This window comes from Meriones unguiculatus, chromosome 7 (genome assembly GCF_030254825.1).
Source record: "Meriones unguiculatus strain TT.TT164.6M chromosome 7, Bangor_MerUng_6.1, whole genome shotgun sequence".
Taxonomy (NCBI): domain Eukaryota; kingdom Metazoa; phylum Chordata; class Mammalia; order Rodentia; family Muridae; genus Meriones; species Meriones unguiculatus.
Window position 1 is genome coordinate 86956740 of NC_083355.1, and position 18926 is coordinate 86975665.

The 18926-nt window shown below is 50.3% G+C and overlaps 1 protein-coding gene across 3 annotated transcripts in view; it reads right to left on the reverse strand.

Annotated features, from left to right (window-relative positions):
* The window catches only part of Actn1 (actinin alpha 1), a 92624-nt gene that overhangs the window by 15053 nt on the left and 58645 nt on the right, over positions 1-18926 (reverse strand). For all 3 annotated transcript variants that reach the window (XM_021633508.2, XM_021633506.2, XM_021633507.2), the window contains exons 4-10: positions 15863-15949; positions 13951-14038; positions 13401-13479; positions 11224-11305; positions 9915-10000; positions 2186-2278; positions 771-1001 (exon numbers count right to left, since the gene is read on the reverse strand). In XM_021633508.2, the coding sequence (XP_021489183.1) occupies positions 771-1001; positions 2186-2278; positions 9915-10000; positions 11224-11305; positions 13401-13479; positions 13951-14038; positions 15863-15949 (746 nt within the window). The remainder of the gene's footprint in view (positions 1-770; positions 1002-2185; positions 2279-9914; positions 10001-11223; positions 11306-13400; positions 13480-13950; positions 14039-15862; positions 15950-18926) is intronic.

Below are 18926 nucleotides of genomic sequence, written 5' to 3' on the forward strand. Positions count from 1 at the left end.
GGTTTTATTTTCTAAACAGGGCCTAGCTATATAGCCTAGGCAGGCCTCAAGCTTGCTGTGATCCTCCTTCCCCTGTCTCCCAAGAGTTGGGATTACAGACATGAATGTCTATAATGTCACACTCAACTTGACACAGGTGTTTTTGTTTGAAAGAATCTTATTATATGGGATAGGCTTTGAGACTCACTTAGAATTATGTTTATACATAAAAATAAGGAAGCCTGGGGATATGGCCTTGAATCAGGGCACTTGCCTAACATTCATGAGGACCTGGATTCAGTGACCAGGATCAAAATTAATTAATTAATTAATAAAAGGATCTTTTCAAAGTAAAACAAAATGTATAGTAGCTAGTAAGATTATAAATAACTTCTATTTTACTTTTTAGTGTATCAGAACTAAATTACAAAAATTAATTTATTTAAGATAACAAAAGTGGGTTTGTTTTGCTTTGTTTTTGCTGTTGTTTTATTTTGAAAGTACTTACGGTTATATAAAAGTAGCAATTAACATTACTGCTTGGTTCAGTATGACTGGATATTCTGTTTACAATGTTATTTTTTAAGGTGAGGGAAGTTCGGAATACTCAGGAGTAGAGACGAATAAGCCTGAGCCAGAACAGTCAGGGAAGAAGGTGGCTGTTCCCCTGTGCCTGGGCTTAAGCCTGAGTGGTAAAGTGAAAGAAACATGGACCAGGTTGTAGACAGAAGAAAACCCACCTCCAAGCAGTTGGGGGATAGAGGCAGCCAGGCAGGCCCCCTGGCACTCACCGAGACCATCCTGCCCTCGGAGGGCATGAAGGCGGGCCGGTTGCTGAGCCGCAGCTTGGTCTGCAGCGTGTTGAAGTTGATCTCCAGCTGGCACTTCTCCTGCACCTTGGGCGGCTTGTGGAGGCGCCGGTAGTCTCGGAAGTCCTCCAGCTTCTGCTGCATGGCGTGCATGGTGTTCTCGGGCACCCGGTTCTCCAGCCACGGGATGGTGCGGCGGATCCACTCCAGCAGCTAAGGACGGGGGCAGAGGGAGGCATGCGGTAAGGATATGCAAAGGCCAGTTTGCCCTTCTGCTGCAGGACCTTCTTCCCTCACAGGAAGAGGGCTGGCAAAAAGTCATTCCTGGTGGCACACTCCCTTCCCAACTTCCCCCTGGGACCTCACCATGCCATGTAGCAAGGCTTCTGGGTGCTCCCTCCGAGTTGACCAGGACATGGTCAACTTAGAGCCCACAGCCCTCATCTTCTCTGATGGGGGAAGAACCAAAGAACCACAGGCTGCTCGAAAAGCAAGGTAGACCTGAGCTTAAGCCCAGCAGGGCCTCAGTTCTTTCATTTACACCAAGCAGGAATGTAACAGAATGTGGGATCTTTGGCTAGCTTCTGGGACAGCCTAGGATTTTTATCCTGGAGCCATGGTGAGGGTGATGAAGAAGAAGCAGGACTCTAACGGCATGTGGCAGGAAGCATATGGAACCCCTGTGAGCTGCCAGGCATGAAAGCCACAAAGTGACTCATAGGAACAATCATAGTAATACTACATGGTCAATTGCTACGGTCACCCCCACATTATGGAGGAGGCACCCAAGGCTCTGCCAGGTCACGCAGCTTGCCGCAGCGACCGGCTAGAATGGTGAGGCAGGGATTAAAGACTGGGCATCTGGCTCTCACTCAGCTGGTGGGCAGAGCCACCAAAAGGCCAGGGGAACCATTCTTTCAGGAAAGAAGCAAGCAAGCAAGCCACACCTTAACCCAAATGATGGTGGGCAGCTGATTAACTAACTCCCTCCCATCCTGTCCCCTGCTGGCCTGAATGCTAAGTACTAAGTGCTCAGTTCTAAGCCAGAGCCAGTACTGAGTCCTCCCAAGGGCATGCCTTTTAAGTACCCGACATAGCTTGGTACTACGGCACTACACCAGGCTGCAAATGCCTCTGAGGTACAGGGCTCAACTCCCACTCAGAAAGTGAAAGGCAAAACAGGAGGCAGGAAGGTGAAGGCATTTCCCAGGCTCAGTGTAGCCCAGAGGCCCAGACCAAGCTGTCCTGGGTTAACTGTGCTTGGATCGTACACAGCACCAGCCTGGGACTCTGTCTGCACAACGAATCCTCGGGTACGGATCCTGGGAGCTTCATTCTCTTGGGGTGTAATACAGGGCCTTGCTGGGGCCAATCCAGAAGAACACAGGGGTACGCACGTCACTGGCCAGCTTCTCGTAGTCTTCCATAAGCTGTTCGTTCTCTTGATTGACAGCCAACACTTTGCAGATGCGATTAGCTGCAGTTTCCGCCTGGCAACAAGACAAAGTCATGACCAACCTGCACCAGGAGCAGGAGCACCTAGACACACCTCTGCCAACAAGCCCCTTCCAGCCTACCACTCCTATAGCAGGAAGGAAGCCCCTAAGGCTCTAAGTCAAACCCTTCTGCATCGCCCTCTTTGCCAGCCCTGGACAAGGGCTGATTTCCATCATGTATGCCAGAAAAAAATTAATTAAGCAACCGAGGCGTTCAAATTCTCAGGCCAGGTGTAAAGAGGAGGAAATTCATGCCCAGCCTGGGATTCCCGGGATCCCAGGACTTGGGACCTCCAGCTGGATTTGACAGGATTTTGAAGATGTGAGACTTCAAGTCTGAAAGTGGAAAGAGAAAGGGCTCGCTGACAGTGAGGCCTCTCAAGTTCTCCGAAGAATCTCTGAAGGCCCCTGGCTCGAAGCCCTTTAGAGAAAAGCTTAAGACGTGGCAGTGTGAGGAGAATAAGATGGAAGGATCAACCCAGCATGGTGGCAAGCCCAGGACACCCAGCACAAATACTGACGGCTCAGCTAAGATCATACCGTACCCCAAGCAGTGGACCAGGATAGGCTAGAGATAGTCCTCAGCAGGGAGAAGACTGACGGGGATGCAACGGTCATCAGCCACAAGGTCTAGGGCCCCTTAGACCTTGGTGGGCCTCTGGTGGCTGGGAAAGGTGCTATGTGTCCAACACCAGCAGGGACCCTGTGTTCCCAAATCCATTTCACTTAAGTGACTTTGGTTTTTGGGGTGGGGGTTGTTCGAGACAGGGTTTCTCTGTGTAACAAGAGCCCTGGCGGTCCTAGACTCACTTTGTAGACCAGGCTGGCCTTGAACTCATAGAGATCCAACTGCCTCTGCCTTCTGAGTGCTGGGACTAAATGTGTGAAGGCGTGCACCACCATGCCCGGCTGTTTTCTTGTTTTTGTTTTTTGAGACCAGCCTCTCACCATGTAGCCCTGGCTATCCTGGAACTCGCTCTAGATTAACCAGGCGGGCCTCGAACTCATAGAGAGCCACCCACCTCTGCCTCCTAAGTGCTGGTGGAAAGGTGTTCACTACCAACCTGAAGTTGACTTGTGTGAACAAAGCCTGGGGACCACATGGTAGAAAGGAGACAGGCTAGGGTAGTGAAGACAACGCCTATCAGAAGATAGATATGAACCCCAAGACCCTGGAGACAGGTGACCTACAGATGAAAAAGGACGCCCAGTTTAAGAGAGAAGAAGGCAAAACCTAAATCTGGTTGATGAGCAAAAAGAGTCTGTGTTACCACAAAATGAGATGGAAGTGTAAAGAAACTCCCGAGAACTGGAAGGAATGACTCTGGTATATGTGGTTTTTCCAAGAAGACGTTTTCAAGGGGGAAATGCCAACCAAATCACATGCCTTGTGGTGAGTGTGCTGAGACACACAGGGAAAACTGCCCCTGAGGTCTCTCAGGGAAAAGTCAAGACTGTATCCTGCAGTGTGGGCACTGGGAGAGCTGGGACTCCGAGAGGACAACATGGGATAGGGCCAGAGGTTGGGGCTAAGAATCGCTCGAAGAGGGACTCGGAGACTCCCAGCTTTTGAGAAACCAAGGTCTCCTCAGTCATCGCCCCTGCCCTGGAGATGGCATGGCCCCTTTTCATATAGATGTCCTGCTTGACTGTCATTCTTTCCTGAGAACCACTGAGCAACGGCGGTGAATTACCCAAGGCACTGAGGAAAACAGTTGCTTCCCAGAAGCCTATCCCTAAGAGGCACGTTCCAAAAACAATGCAAACTTATGAGCACTAAGCCACATGCTCCATGAAGCCGGCTGGCTGGATTGATAAACCTCTCGTGTCACCAAAACTACCTCCACTGAGGTTAGGGCAGAGGACCATGGACAACCAGGAGGTGGCACAGCTACAGAAATTGTCACTAACAAGTCATAGACAGCTACTCACTGAAGATAAACGGCAGCTGCAGGCTGGCCCAGACCTTAAGATTCTCCTGCTTCAGACCCCAGAGTACAGGGATTACAGGCATGCAGCACCATGGTAGCTAATTAAATAAACCCACCTTACACTCAATGTCCTCCAAATTCATCCTGAAGTCCTGGCCTCATCAGCCGTAAACTACTTGTTTACCAAGTCGGTAGGCTGAGTGGGGTCTAAGTTTGCACTTTTTTTTTTTTTCTGTTGAGACAGGATTTCTCCCTGTAGTCCTAGAACTTGCTTTGCAGACCAGGCTGCCCTCGAATTCAGATATCTGCTTGGCTCTGCCTCCCGAGTGCTAGGATTAAAGGGGTGAGCCTGGCCACCGCCCACCTAGAGTCTATACAGTTTTGAGAGCTGAGCTCGGTAGGCTTTAAAGCTTCGCCACGGCCTGTAGACCATTCCACATCCAAAGAAGACCCCTTCGGATGAAATCTGGGGGAGACTTCCTCGTGGAACTCCTGAGGGCTTTTTGCAAGGCCCAAGCAAAGCCTACATTCTGGCCTGGCCTTTCCGGGCTAGCCTCATCAGAAGGGACAGCCTGAGGACTCCACCAACATGCCTGAAGGACCTGGCTTTAGGAAAAACAGCACCACAGAATACAAGAGTGCTTTCTTTACAAAGGACCCATCTGTGAACACTCGTGGGTCACCGTTAGGAACGAGGAAGCCCTCTGACCTTTGAGAAGCAGGTTCTCGGAAGACAGAGGCTAAGTCCTCAGAACTACGGAAGTTCTCCTTCCTCCCATAGGCCGCAACCCTGAATAAGCCAGCCAGGAAGCCTGGGAGACATGCGCTCTCAGGTGGTCCCCGTACGAAGAGAGGCCAGGCACTACCAATCTCAGCCAGAGGGGAGACAAGTCAGCCTGGCTGGCCTTGCAGACCTCCATGGGGTGAAGGGAATCGGGCTGCAGAGAGCAGCCCGACAGCAGCAACCCCAAGCGTCTGGCTTCCCTTCCTCAGAGCTACAAGAAGCCCATGGCAGGGTGGAGGCCAAAGAGGAAAGCCACAGCCACACAGTGTGCAGGAATTCAGAAGCACCAGTGAGGGAACTGGCCTGAGAGAGAAAGAAACAGCCCTGGCAGAAAGGCAGGGATGGAAGCCATCTCAGGAAAATCCAGCTTGGCTTCTGATCTTGGGTTTTCGGTGATGAGACAGGCTGTTCTGAAAGCCATGCAAGAACCAGGCTGCCCAAGTCTTTCCAGATGACAGGGTCTGCATGAGATAATATGCAAAAGCAAGCACAGACTGCCAGTGAGCCGAGAAAACACTCCAGAGAAGGAGGCAAGATGTGTATTTCCATGCTTTTTGTGACCACTTTCAACTGTCCTATTAGTACAACTTGACATACAATTTATTTTTTCACACAGGGTTTCTCTAGATAGCCATGGCTGTTCTAGAACTTGCCCTGTAGACCAGGTTGCCCTTGAGCTCACAGAGATCCCAGCTGCTTCTGTCTCTCAAGCGCTGGGATTAAAGGCAGGCATCACCACACCCGGTCACTATCGTGTGTGTGTGTGTGTGTGTGTGTGTGTGTGTGTGTGTATTAAAGCCATGAGCCATTATTCTTACAGATTTAACTATCCCGTGCCAAACTTCCATCCTGATAGCCAGGCACAGAGGCACCTGAGACAGGTCCATCTATAGAGAGGCTGTTGTCCATTAAGGTGTCATCAAATGCCCAAACTAGGCAAAGCGACACACCAGGAGGGGCTCCATCACCCACAACCCACCGTTCACAGGAATGCTGCAAGGAGCTGCTCATTGTCGATGGTTTTTTTTTCCTTTCTCCCTCCCAGTGACTGCTGACTAGTGCACCCCCTCCCCCTGTGTAATCTCCTACCCTTCCCTGGGTTTGCTAAGCCCAGTAGATCACAGCTCCTCGCCCCAGAATGGAACTTCCCTGAGGCAAACAGGCTGGGGTGGGTTTGGGGATACATGTCTGTCCCTCCATCTGTGCCTCGGCTTCCCCAGAACTTTCCATTCCATAGTAACCTGGCATTGCCAACTTCCTCTCACACCGCTAAGCCTTAGCTGTGGTGACTGTCATTGCCACCACAGTAACTCCTTAGTGTCAGTAACTCCTTAGTGACAGCCCCTTCGCTCTTCCCTAGTGGTACCTGAGCCTCCAAGCTCCAAGCTGAGGCTCTCAGAAAACACCCTGCAGCCCCACAGTTGACCCTTCTGGACAGACCTGCAGCAGCACAAGCCCTGCCTTTCCAGACAGCTTCTGTGGTCAGGAATATATATATTTTTTCCCTTAGAAGGTTTACACTCATGGACGGAGTGACTGACTGACAGGTGGGTGGATGAGGACAGCTCCACCTGTCCCTACACAGCCAGAAACGCCCGCATCAAATCAAGTTTGCCCATTCAAGGGCCAGTTCCCAGAAACAGCTCCCAAGAGACCTCTGAAGCACCAGATGTCTACACAAAAGCTCGATGCTCTCCACCCATTCTAAACCTGGGTGGCAGGGGAAGGAAAGCAAGGACATCGGAACCCAAACCAGCCTGCCAAACGGAAGTTGGTCCTCAGCCAATGAGGACAGTCAGCAGCTGTGTCCACCGAGTGCTTGGATGTCAGTGCACACAGGCCCTTGCACGTGCCTGTCAGCCGGGAGCTTCCTACTTCTATTATCCATGACTGGCCAGAAAAAGGTGTAGAGAGGAGGGCAGGCCAGGGCTATAGCTCTGGGAGATGTCTGTCAAGGGTATCAGCTGCAGAGGCAGTCGAGACAAGAGCGTGAGATGCAGAAAGATGCCTTCATCTCCTTGCCCCAAAACCAGAGGTACACATCCCCCCCATCCTCCCCTCTCCCCCCAGCCCAACTGATCACTCTAGGCAGATACTCTGGGACAACTCTGGGTGAGGTCTCTGCCCAGGAGACCCAAAGACCAAGCAAGGACAACCAAATTCTGACATCCTGTCTGTGTTCCTATCCTGGGATGGGGACAAAAAAGCATGAAATGGCTGCAACAGGGATGAGAAAAAGGGAAGAGGGAGCAGGGGAGGGAGGAGTTCGGAGGGAAAGCCACACAAACCCCACACTCTCCCTACCACACCCAGGATACGCGCACACCTCTTCCACGCCATGCAAGTGTGCATGCGCATGCACACACACTCACATACACGGACACGCACCCCTCCCGAGAGCATCATCGTCAGCCAGGCCAGAGAGAAGCATCAGAGACAGGCCAGTGTCAGCAGGCGTGAAGCCCAGGGCAGAATCCCTAAAGGCAGAGGGCATAAAAAAGAGGAAGAGGCCGGTCAGTCAGACAGAGGAGAGAGGCCATCTCAAGTTGGCCTGACAGTGCATAGGAGGCTGAGAGGAAAGGCTCAACCACGGCAAGCAGAAAGGCTGCCCATATCCTGGCTGAGAGCAAGGTTCAGGAGAGGTTGGCAGAAGAGCAGCGGAGGTCCGGGGACAGAGGAGGAGTCATGAGGCCAGCGAGGGGATGGGGGCTGGGAAGTTGGATGCTGGCCACCACTGAGGAAACCAACAGGTAGGACTGTGTCCTCTGTGTCAGTAGAAAGGCAAGTCCAGGGCATGTATCCAGTGGGTACCAGGCTGCTGCCAGCCCATCTGGTCCTCTTTGGGCATTTTTTTTTAAAAAAGGAGCCTTTTCCTCAAGGCATCTCTATTTTTTTTAAAAAAGGAGGGAGGGCACACTGATTTGTTTAGAAGACATTTTTAACTGCTGGACATGACACAGTGAAATGGTGGTAGAATGCTTATCTAGCATGCACGAGGCCCTGGGTTCAATCCCAGCACCACCACAAAAAAATAAAATAAAATAAATAAAGAGCCAGAAACGGTAGTACATGCCTTTAATCCCAGCACTCAAGAGGCAGAGGCAGGCAGATCTCTGAGTTTGAGGCTAGCCAGTTCTACAGAGTGAGTTCAGGACAGCCAGGGCTATAAAGAGAAACCCTGTCTTGAAAAACCAAAGGAAAAAAGAAAAAGAAAGAAAGGCAAGAAAAGAAAAAGGCAGCTCTGCTGCTATCTGCAGGGTAATTTTGGTAGTGAGTGTTCAAATCTCCACAATCTATGGCACACAAGTGGCATTCTTATATAGTTGCAACTATCCACGAAAGGCCTGGCTGGTGAATGGCATGCAGGCCTCTGGCCTGAATATCAGGGAAAAGGCAGAAGACTTCTCCTGGCCCTGGCTGCTGCCTGGATTCGAGAAGATGGCTTTGCTCAGGCAGGAAAATGGAGGGTCAGAGGTGAAAGGGATCCTGGGTATTTAAGGGAATGGCTTAGGACCCAGGCTCTGCCAGCTCTGCTGCCTTCCCCTACGTGGGCTCCACTGTGCCCAGTGTTCACAGAGACACAAAGGGGGGCCACTCAGAGCCTGGGCTTCTCTGGCATCTGTAAGTGTGCTTGCCAGGGTTCTGAGAGTTTCCTGTCCCCTGTGGGGATGGGTGAATTAACAAACCCTCTCTCACTCAGGGGCTGCTGCTGGTGTCCAGCGAGGAGGACAAGATGGGCCGAAGGGCGGCAGGGAGAGCGGGCGAGGCCAAGGGCGAGCTCACCTTCTGCGCCCCGAGAAGGCGTGGCAGTGACATGAAACATTAGGTCACATGGCCTTCCCCTCCGGCCTTAGCGTGCCTACACATCTGCACAGAGAAGGAGAAGAGGTTGAGAGGAGAAAGTAGAACAGCACAGAGCAAACCCGAACAGCAGCAGTGGACAGAGCGCACGAGACAGAAGGGGGATGAGCAGGAGGAGCAGAACAGGCCAGAAGGGACATGAGCAGAGAGGGAAATGAGCGAGGGAGATAGGGGTTGGGGGCAGAGCTTTCCATCATGCACTTCCAACAGGGCACTCAGAGGCCATGAGGAACATGTATGTGGCAAGGCCTAGGGACCAAAGCCATGAAGGTTTCTGTGTTCACAGCCATGTGCTGCTTCTGGGAGGGACATCTGCTGCCCCAGATAAGCCTGGTTGTGAGTGATAACTCCCAGTATTCCAGCGACCACAGTAGGAACTGGGGCCTGGTATATTACTGAACTGTTCAACCTGGCTTTACCCTCTCCCAGAGCAGTCTGGGCCAGGATACCAGAAGGGGGGGCTTCACTGCCACCCACGTCCCCACCCCTCCCCCCACAGGCCATGCTTATGTCTGAGAAGACAGTGTACAGTGTCCACGTGGGGGGTCCCAGGCAGGACAGGGCTCAAGGGCTGGAGACAGACTTGTTACATCATGCCTGAGGGTAGAAGGGAGAGGGTGAGCATGGCACCACACCTTTGCAAAATGGATAAATGAAGAGAGGAGTCGCACCATAGCCCAGGGGAAGCCCCAGTGCTGCCAACCCTGTGGCTTCCAGGGAGGTGGGACTGTAGCTTACTGGCTCCTGCAGCCAGGACTCACTGATTTCACACACGCTGCCCTTCTGCCTGGGGCCATGCAGCTGGTTCCAAAGGACTAGTGCTCGCTAAATGTCCTCAGTGCTGAGACATGGTGAGATTCAACAGAAGTGTAGGGTAGGAGAGGGCAAACAAGACCTCTTCAGAAACACTGCTAACTATCCACGAGATCAGAACCAGGCCGTCCAGACACCTGCCCGGGACATGGAAGGATGGAAAGGAAGGAGGGGCAGGAGGGCATGACTGGGGTCTGGCATGAGGTGTGCTGGGCATAGAAGGAGCAGGGGCCCCAGGTACCTTCTGGGCTCCAGAGAAGGCATGGTAGAAGCTAGACACATAAGTCATAATGGCTTTCTCATCCGGCCGGGCAGTTCCGACGATGTCTGTGGAGAGACAGAGGGAGCCGAAGTTAAAGCCACCTAAGTGAACACACGGTACGTCTCACAAGGGGATGCAGAAGCCTGCATGCTGTGATGGACCTTGCCGAAAGGTCCACTGTGAATCTAGCCAGTCTCCCGACTCAATGTCCACTAAGAGGAGCATGGGAGACAGAGGAAGGGGTAATTTAATGTCCCCAGAGGCAAGCAAAGAAGCCCACAGGAATGCCTGACCCGGCAGCCCTCCTCCAACCACAAGGTCAATGGCATCAATAAAAGGAAGGAGGGAAGAGATAAGGTAGAAATGACACACAGAGCTCAGCATCCAAGTGCATGTATGGACACAGTCAGCCCATGGACTAAAGCTAACCCACCCTCAATGGCAATTTTAAACTGGGGGGAGTCTGGTTCTGAACATGACAAAGATGACACTGGGAATTACTGCCATGTTTGCTAGATGCAAAAGTATTTTGTTTTGTTTTTGCTTTCAGACAGTCCAACTTATGTAGCCAGTAGACAGTGCAACTTATGAATTTGAGGTTGGCCTCAAATTCATGATCCTCCTGCCTCAGCCTCCCGAGTGCTGAGATTACAGGCACGTGTCACCACATCTGGTCTGTGGAAAGTATTTTAATTACGCACAAAAATACCCATTATCTTTAAGGCATTCACTCGGAAGTAGGTAGCAGCGGCGTGAGACAGCGAAAGGACAAAGAAGAAAAATAAGATGTGATGGAATATCAAAAACCCTTTTGGGATGGTGGGCAGTATACCATCTTATGCTTCTGTACATGTTTGGAATTTTCTTGATGACATTTTCAAATATAAAATGCCACTGGTGGGGGTAGCAGGAGTACAGGGCTGGAGGCAATCTTAGACAATCCTTCCACCCCCACACTCCCCACCCGAAACTCTCTCTTCAGCTGCTCAACGGGGAGCTAAGACACTGTAAAATGATACATGAGCATCAGGATTAAGAAGATCCCAAAGGACAGTGGTCATGGTTCCCGTTTCTTCCAAGAGCAAGGGCAGAGGAGGAAGGCCTACCCTCCCTTCTCCAAGAAGCTTGCCCTATGCTGCGTGAGTGCTATCAGCTAGTACCTCTTCCTCAGGACCACACAGAATCCCTGACAGGCAAGCGACCCCAAGCTCTACAAGATGAGGTCCCAGTAGACAGACCCAGCTCCTTCATGCCTCAGCTGCTGGGGACCAGTGGAGAAAGCCCTTACCTTCAGCATCCAGCATCTTAGGGATGTCCAAAAACTTCTCTGCCACATCAAAGGCTGTGTTTAGGTTTGTGAGTGGATCATCCTAAAGAAGAAAAGGACAAAGTGAGCATACAGAGAGCCACATGTCACAGCTTGTGGGGAGGGATGGGTGTGTGTGTGTGTGAGAGAGAGAGAGAGAGAAAGAGAGAGAGAGAGAGAGAGAGAGAGAGAGAGACTTTCTACCAGATCCTCCTAGGTTCTAGGTAAGAAAGACTGGCTTCAAGGCCTTTAGGGGCCACTAGCTAGAGGTTTGACACACATTCACACACACCCAACACCACCTGTTGTAGATATAAACATGTTTTGTTTTGGTCCCAGGTGTGGCATGTGGGACTGATTCAGATGGTCCACAGCAGCAGACTATTTGCCTCATGCCAGCTCTGAGAGGAGCTCAGCTGTAGACAGTTTGAATCTGACTCTGGAGAGGGAATAAATGCCAGATCCCAGAGAATGGAGCAATGAGAAAGAACAAGGCTGCTCCTGCTTCCCCACTGTTGCTCCTAGTTGCTGCTGTGAGACAGGAAGTTGGAGATCTACTGAAATGAGGATTGGACAGGCTCCAAGAACCTGATGACCCTGACCAGCAGGAAGCAGCTAAGAAAGAACTATGCTCCCTCTCCTATTAACCCTTTCTTTCTTCTACCTGGCATCTGGGGAGCAGGGAGAAAAATATTTTAAAAATATAAATAAAAGAGTTTTTAAAAAGTACGCCAACCACCACCAACAATAGTAATAATTAAAGAAAATGAGACCATAATATGAAAAAAAAAAAAGCAACAGGGAGGGAGGAAGAGAGAAATGATGTCATTATAATCTTAAAACAAAATTTAAAAATCTTTGATTTTTTTTTTTTTTTAATCATTCCATCCAGTGGTTCACAGGATCCTGAGAGATATCCAAAGAACTGAAAACCTGGTCTCAGACAGAGATGTGTACACTGGGTCAGAGCAGCCCTGTTCATGGGTCAGAAAGCGAAAGCCAAGAGCTCACCAATGGGCAAGTGACACATGGGACATTGTCTCCCATGCAAAAGCAGCTGAGCTGGGAGGCTGGGACTGTTCTCCCTCAGAGGTTAGCTTGAGAATGGTGGCTCTAGCTCTGCACACAGGGCCAGGCCTTAGGCTCCTCTCCATTAGCAGATGGGCCCTTGCAGGCGAACAGAGGGCGGGGGTGGCCAGAGGATTGGAATCTGCTCTCTCCTCCTTCGTAGCTTGCTCATCCATCTACACCCTAAAACCGAAGGCCCTGCCACCACCGAAAGTAGTCAGGGCAAGAGCTTGCTTGGTTCCTGCTTAGCAAGCACACATGTGTCGGTGTGGGGAGGCTAGACCGAACACTGCCCTCAGGCATCCATCCTGGGGGAAAGGGAGAAATGGGCTTGTCGTCCCTAGAAGACCCCCTGCCAAGAGCAACAGGTTCCATTTCCTTTCCTTTCCAGATCAACGTGAGCTGGGAGGAGCCCAGGACACTGGCTTCATGGTAGATAAGAACGGTTCGGGACAGGCCTCAGCAAGGTCGAGGCCAGCTCCTCACCCCTCAACATGCACATCTCACTTAAGAAAATCACCGAGTAAACTGACGCCCAGACACAAATGAAGGTGATGTCAACTTCAGCCCCAGACACTTGGGGGGCTGAGGCAGGAAGATCACCCGAGTCCAGGAGTGGGAGACCAGCCTGGGCCACACAGTGAAACTCATCACTATCTCAAAAGCCTAAGTAAATCTGGCAACACAAGGAACCAAACCCCACAGGGCCTGCCTGAGACACTGGGGCTCCAGGAAAAATGTCGCTCAGAATAAGAGATTTCCGTACAGCATCAATGAATACTTTCACCTTCTGGAACCAGAAATAATGGAAAGGAGAAATGTCACTCGAACATAGCCACTCTGTTCTGGTAGCTTTCTTGGTGGGCCACGTATGTGCAAAGGGATCTGTGATATGCACACTGAATTATAAACAGAAAAAAAGCATTTTCCCCCCCTGCTTGCTTCCAAATGAGGCTGCTCTACAAGGCCAACAACTTTCAGGCTGGGCATTGGGTCAGCAGCGGTCCTGTCCTGTCCTCAGCTTGTCTCCACCCCTAGGGACCAGTCATCAGGCAAGAGAAGCCGGCATGAGATCAGGTGAGCACACGTACCTTCCGCAGCTTTCCATAGTCAATCAGCTCAGGCCGGTGTCGGTGGATCAAGGCACAGAAACCAAGACCATCCTTCCAACTGACCAGGGAGAAAGAGAGAGAGAGAGAGAATGGAGCAAGCTGATGTCTGGCGTTCCTTGGGCAATCCTCTGGAGCAGGACTCAGAAGGTAGGATGGAAAAGGGAGACTTCCGCCTGCCACAGTCCCAGGTATTGAGGGCAAACTTTTCTGAGTGGTTGACAAGCTGAGATTAACCTGTCACTTCCACTCTCCCCCTCACTAAAGCCCACGGCCTTAGTCTGTTGGTCTGGAACCCTGGGCTTTCAGATAACGATCTTGGGGGTCTCCTCCCAGCATCGCAAAGCCGTACTAGGCAGCATGCGGGTCCAAGACACCACAGGGAGGGATGGCAGGTTCAAAGGGACACACTCTTCCCCAGAAGAACTATAATTTCCTCTGACTCTTCCAACGCATCTTCCAACGCAGGCGGGTAGGAGGGCCCTGAGAAGGCAGGCCAGCCTCGGCGGGAGACCCTGGCTCTGGTACACACCTGATATGGAAGTTCTGGATGTTGACATTTTTATATGGGGCTGTCTTCCGCTGACACCACAGGAGCAACCCTTCTTTAGCTGATGTCTCTGTGAGGAAGGGGAACGGAGAAGAGGTCAGTGGGCTGACTCGGGGGGTGGGGGGAGATTCTGCTCATAAGAATCTCCTGGGGCCTCCGGAGCTCAACTCTGTTGCTCTAAGGAGGGAAGAAGTCCAGGCCACCATGGTCTACTTGTTCGGCAAAGTTGGAAAAGTTAAGGAAGAAAAAGAGCAAGCCAGCCATTCACTCACACCATATACTAAAATGTCCAGACAGCAGCAGCAGACTTTCGGGGTTATCTGGCCAACTCCCTTTTATTCAAGAAGTGACAGCGATACAAGGTGAGTCAGCAGCTCGTGGCTGCTCCAAGGACAGCTGGAAGAGCCTACGAAAGGTAGCTGACAGCCTGCGGGTCGAACACGGAGGAACAGGAAGAAAGGATTCCTGTCTGAGTTCCTCGGAAATAAGGCTCCCTTCTATTTTCTGTACTGACGGGGCCTCAGCGGCCTGTCTATGTGTAGCAGGTGGGGCAACTATCTGTGAAGCCAAGCACCCGAGGGGATGCGGGAACTCCCAGCACCGAGGCTGCAGGCTGCACCGCCTCTGTATGTTCAGCTCAGCAAAGTGGGCTTCTGAGTGACCTCCAATATTCAACTCGTCAAAACGGGGTTTATAAAAACGATAAAGGATACTACAATCATTCAAGCACAAGCAAGCGGTTATAAAATTGGCATGGGGTGCCAGGTGTAGTGAATTCCTTTAATCCCAACACTCTGGAGGCAGAGGCAGGTAGATCTCTGGAGGTTCAAGGCCAGCCTGGTCTACAGAGCAGGTTCCGGGCCAGCCAGAGTACACGGTCAGTCGGTCGGTCGGTCAGAGGGTCAGAGGGTCAGTCAGTCAGTCAGCCAGTCTATATATGAATTGGCACGGGGCTGGAGAGAGGGCTCAGCGGTCGAGAGCACACTGCCTTTGCAGAGGACCTGAAGTTGGTTCCTAGCAGCCGGTTCACAGCTGCCTGTAACATCGTCTCCAGGAGCCAATGCCTCTGGCCTCTGGGGACACCAGGACTCACTATACACAATCACATACAGACACACAAGCACATACCCAATTAAAAATAAAACAAATCTTTACAGGCCCGGGGAGATAGCTCAGTGGTTAGGAATACTTGTTGCTCTTCCCCAAGACTCAAGTTCAGTTCCCAGCACCCACCCTGGGAAGCTCATAACCGTAATCCCAGTCTCAGGAGATCCAATGCCCTCTTGTGGAGTCTGGGACTCCAGGCACGCACACAGTACACAAACACACATGCAGGCAAAAACACCCATACACATAAAACATGCCACACGCACAAAAAAGAATAATGAAATGTGCCTACTTTAAAAGCATTCTCTCTCAATCTCACCATTTAAAAAGTAGTTTTTATATGCATAGATCATATACATAGCAAATCACAAACAGAAAGTGATAAAAGCACTGTATCAAACACAAAGCTCAAAAACAAAAATAACAACAACAACAAAATAGCTGGCGTAAGAAATCAAATATAGACGATTACTCTATCACACCAGGGCAACCATGTCAGATCTGAAAGGTGGCCACTAGGGGGAGCTATGAGAGCAGCCGGCGGTGAACATAGGACTCCCCTCACTTTCCCATGATTCCTCCTATTTTCTCATCCTTTCCCACTTAGGGCAGGTTGAGGCCTTGGCCTTTTTCAAGGTGAGAAATGCCACTGGGCCTATTTACTTCTGGGGGGTTTATTTGAAATCATAGGAGGGAGTTCTGGGTGAAACTGGAGAGAAAGGCTAGGTGGAGAAGTCAAGGGGAGAGGTCAAAGTTCAAGAAGGGACAGAACAAAGCACAAACCTACCTTCCACCGAGATGTCCTGGATGGCAAAACGAAGGATGATGGTCCAGATCATGCCCAGGGTCATCTTTACATTCCCGTCCACGATTTCTACAGGAAACAGTGGCAGGACATGTCAAGCCGATCGAAGCAAACAGACATACATTCTCAGCATCCCACGCTACTCCCTGTACCACACAGAAATCTCCCACTTCTAGAAGGAAAAAAAAATATTGTTTGCTTGTTCGTTTATGCTAGGGATTGGATTCACACACCTCAGACATACAGCGCTCACCAAGCCTAAGCCACACCCAACTGCTCGTAGAAAGTTGGCGCGATCAATCAATCAGGACAGATCAGGACAGAAACCCATTTGAGGTATGATGAAGGAATAGATCATTCTCTTGAGATAGTGGGTTCATCAGAAAGGATGCTCTACGCCCTGAGCCATTGTCACCCAGTCTGAAGACAGGAGGGGGCAGATTTCTAAGCTCTTACAGAGGTCCTGGGGGTGGGGGAAGGAATCAATGACCCGGGGTCTGTGTACAATCACAGCTCTCAAAATAGCCACTCACACTACTCAAAATAGCCAGAGTGAACAGAAAGCTACACCACACACACACACACACACACACACACACACACACACACCTCTGTTTTAAAAGCTGCCATTTTAACCAACCCTCTGATTGGTCAACTTCAAGATGCCCTAAGTTTTAAAATAGATTTTTTTGTTTGTTTGTTTTAAAACACAGTCAAGACGACAGCTCAAAAAACTCACTCTATTTAGTCCTTGCACTTACATGCTACAAATTCTATAATTTTCCTACCTTTTTCTTTCCTTCCCTTTTTCGTTCTTTGCACACAAACATACACACACACACACACACACACACACATACACATCAAGCCTAGCAACAGAACAAAAGTATAAATCAAGACTGGAGAGATGGCTCAGGAGTTAGGAGCAGTGACTGCTCTTCTGGAGGGCCCAGGTTCGATTCCCAGCATCCACACTCGGCAGCTCACAACCATCTGTCATTTCAGCTGCAGGGGATCCACCGCCCTCTTCTGGCCTCTGCAGGCACCAGGCAAGCACATGACACACAGACATACGTGCAGGGAAACATATAGGAAATAAAAGTAAATCTTAAAAAACAAATAAAAACTATTTGTTTTAGCCTTATCCCCAGAGCTCTTTGGGTCTAGTGGGCTGAAAGGTGAGGTTCTGCCGTAGCTCCTTAATCCATATCAGTCTGCAGAACCGGACAGTAAGCTGCTCTACCACAAGGGGCTCTCAGTGAAGAGCAAAGGAACACCAGTATTCACTGGGGACATGAGGTCTGCTGTAAGTTGCCAACAGAGCCACAGACAGCCACAGGCCACAGGTCCATGTTAGAAGTCACAGAGAGCTGTGGCAGCAGGCAACCGTTTCCCTGACCAGCACGGTCAGCCAGAATTCTGCAGGAATTGCAACAGGGAGACATTAGAAAAATGTAAAGCTGGAGTGGGTGGGTCATGTACTCCGGCTGACCTGCTGAGCCTCCCACTTCCACCTCCCAAATGCTGGGATTACGGGTGTTTGTTACCAAGCCCAACCGCATAAGAACCTAAAAAACGTGTATTTTTGTCTACAGCAGCTGTTCTCAACCTGTGGCTCTTGTGGGGTCATCTGACTCCTTTGTGGGGTCAGATGATTCTTTCACAGGGGTTTCGTATAAGATAGCCTGCCTATCAGATAGTAACAGTTCAGTAGCAAAATTACAGTTATGAAGTAACAATGAAAATAATTTTATGGTTGGGGGGTCATCACAACAGGAACTCTATTAAAGGGTGGCAGCGTTAGGAAGTTTGAGAGCTGCTGGTCTACAATCAGTACTTTAACATCAGAACACTAAAAAGGTTTAAATTTATGTGCACAGTCTAAGCTCTCAGAGGTAGACAGGGGGAGGGCCATGAATAAAGACAGAACATTTAGTAAACTTTAAGAACAAATCTAAACACATACACATTATTATTATAGTGCAGCTAGAAGGATAAACTGTTTTTGTTTTTTTTTTTTAATCTTGCTGAAAAAGCTGGCATCAGGGAGCAGGCATGTCAAAGCTGTTCCGTTCTGGCGTTGAAATTCTATCTCTGTCCCTGGCCAAAGACCTGCACTGCAGGGTAAGGTTTCTGTATAAATACCCTGTTGTTCAGTTATTTATCATGGAAACGATGTACAAAGTACAAAGAGTGACTTAGGCCCCCAGAGCCCCACACCCTTCTCTTCTGCTCAAAGCCATGGCTTTCCACCCCACCCAGAGTCCAGTGGCCAGTACAAGGCCAGTGGCCAGCTAGGCCCTCTGGGCTTGAGCCTCCTTGGTCCCTTTTTCCATCCTCGGTGGCATCCCCATTGCTCCCTCTCCCAGGACATCCACGTGGCTTGTCCCTCCCCTCCTCACTGAAGGCCATCTCACTGTAGCCTCCCTTGACCATGCACTTCTCTCTACACTGTTCTCTACCTGATTATCTGTAGATATTTCCTATTGTCTTCTGGGTGGACAAGGGTCAGGTCTTTTCCTGTCTTGCACTGATACTCAGAGCCCAGCGCAGGCCTAGTACTGAGTAAGGCCTCCACGAATGAAAGAACAAATGAATCAATGAATGAACAAAAGAACGAGCCATCAGTCACAGTGAGCCAGCAGAGGCATGCGGGCCTGTCATTGGCCCGACGACCTATCACTGCTCAGCCACTCCCAAGGCAGGCCCAGGTGACCACAATTTAGCTGTGCTCAAACAGATATTAACAGAACCATTCAACACTACATTCCTGAGGTTTTCATGACTCAGAGGGGAGGGGGGGGGAACCTTACAATGAAATTTTATAGGCAGCATTCCGACTCTAAGGGGAAATTTTTTTAAGCTTATAAAAGTGATGCGACTGAAGCTTCTGTCTTTCTAGAATGGATATCCGCCTTCCCTCTGCCAGGCTCCATGAGGGACGAACCCAATGGCCTCCCATGGGGGCCTTTCAAGCACTAGGGAGACACGTGGTTTCCTTTCTGGGCTCCTAATAATTCTTTTCCCTCTTCTTCGGAATTTAGTG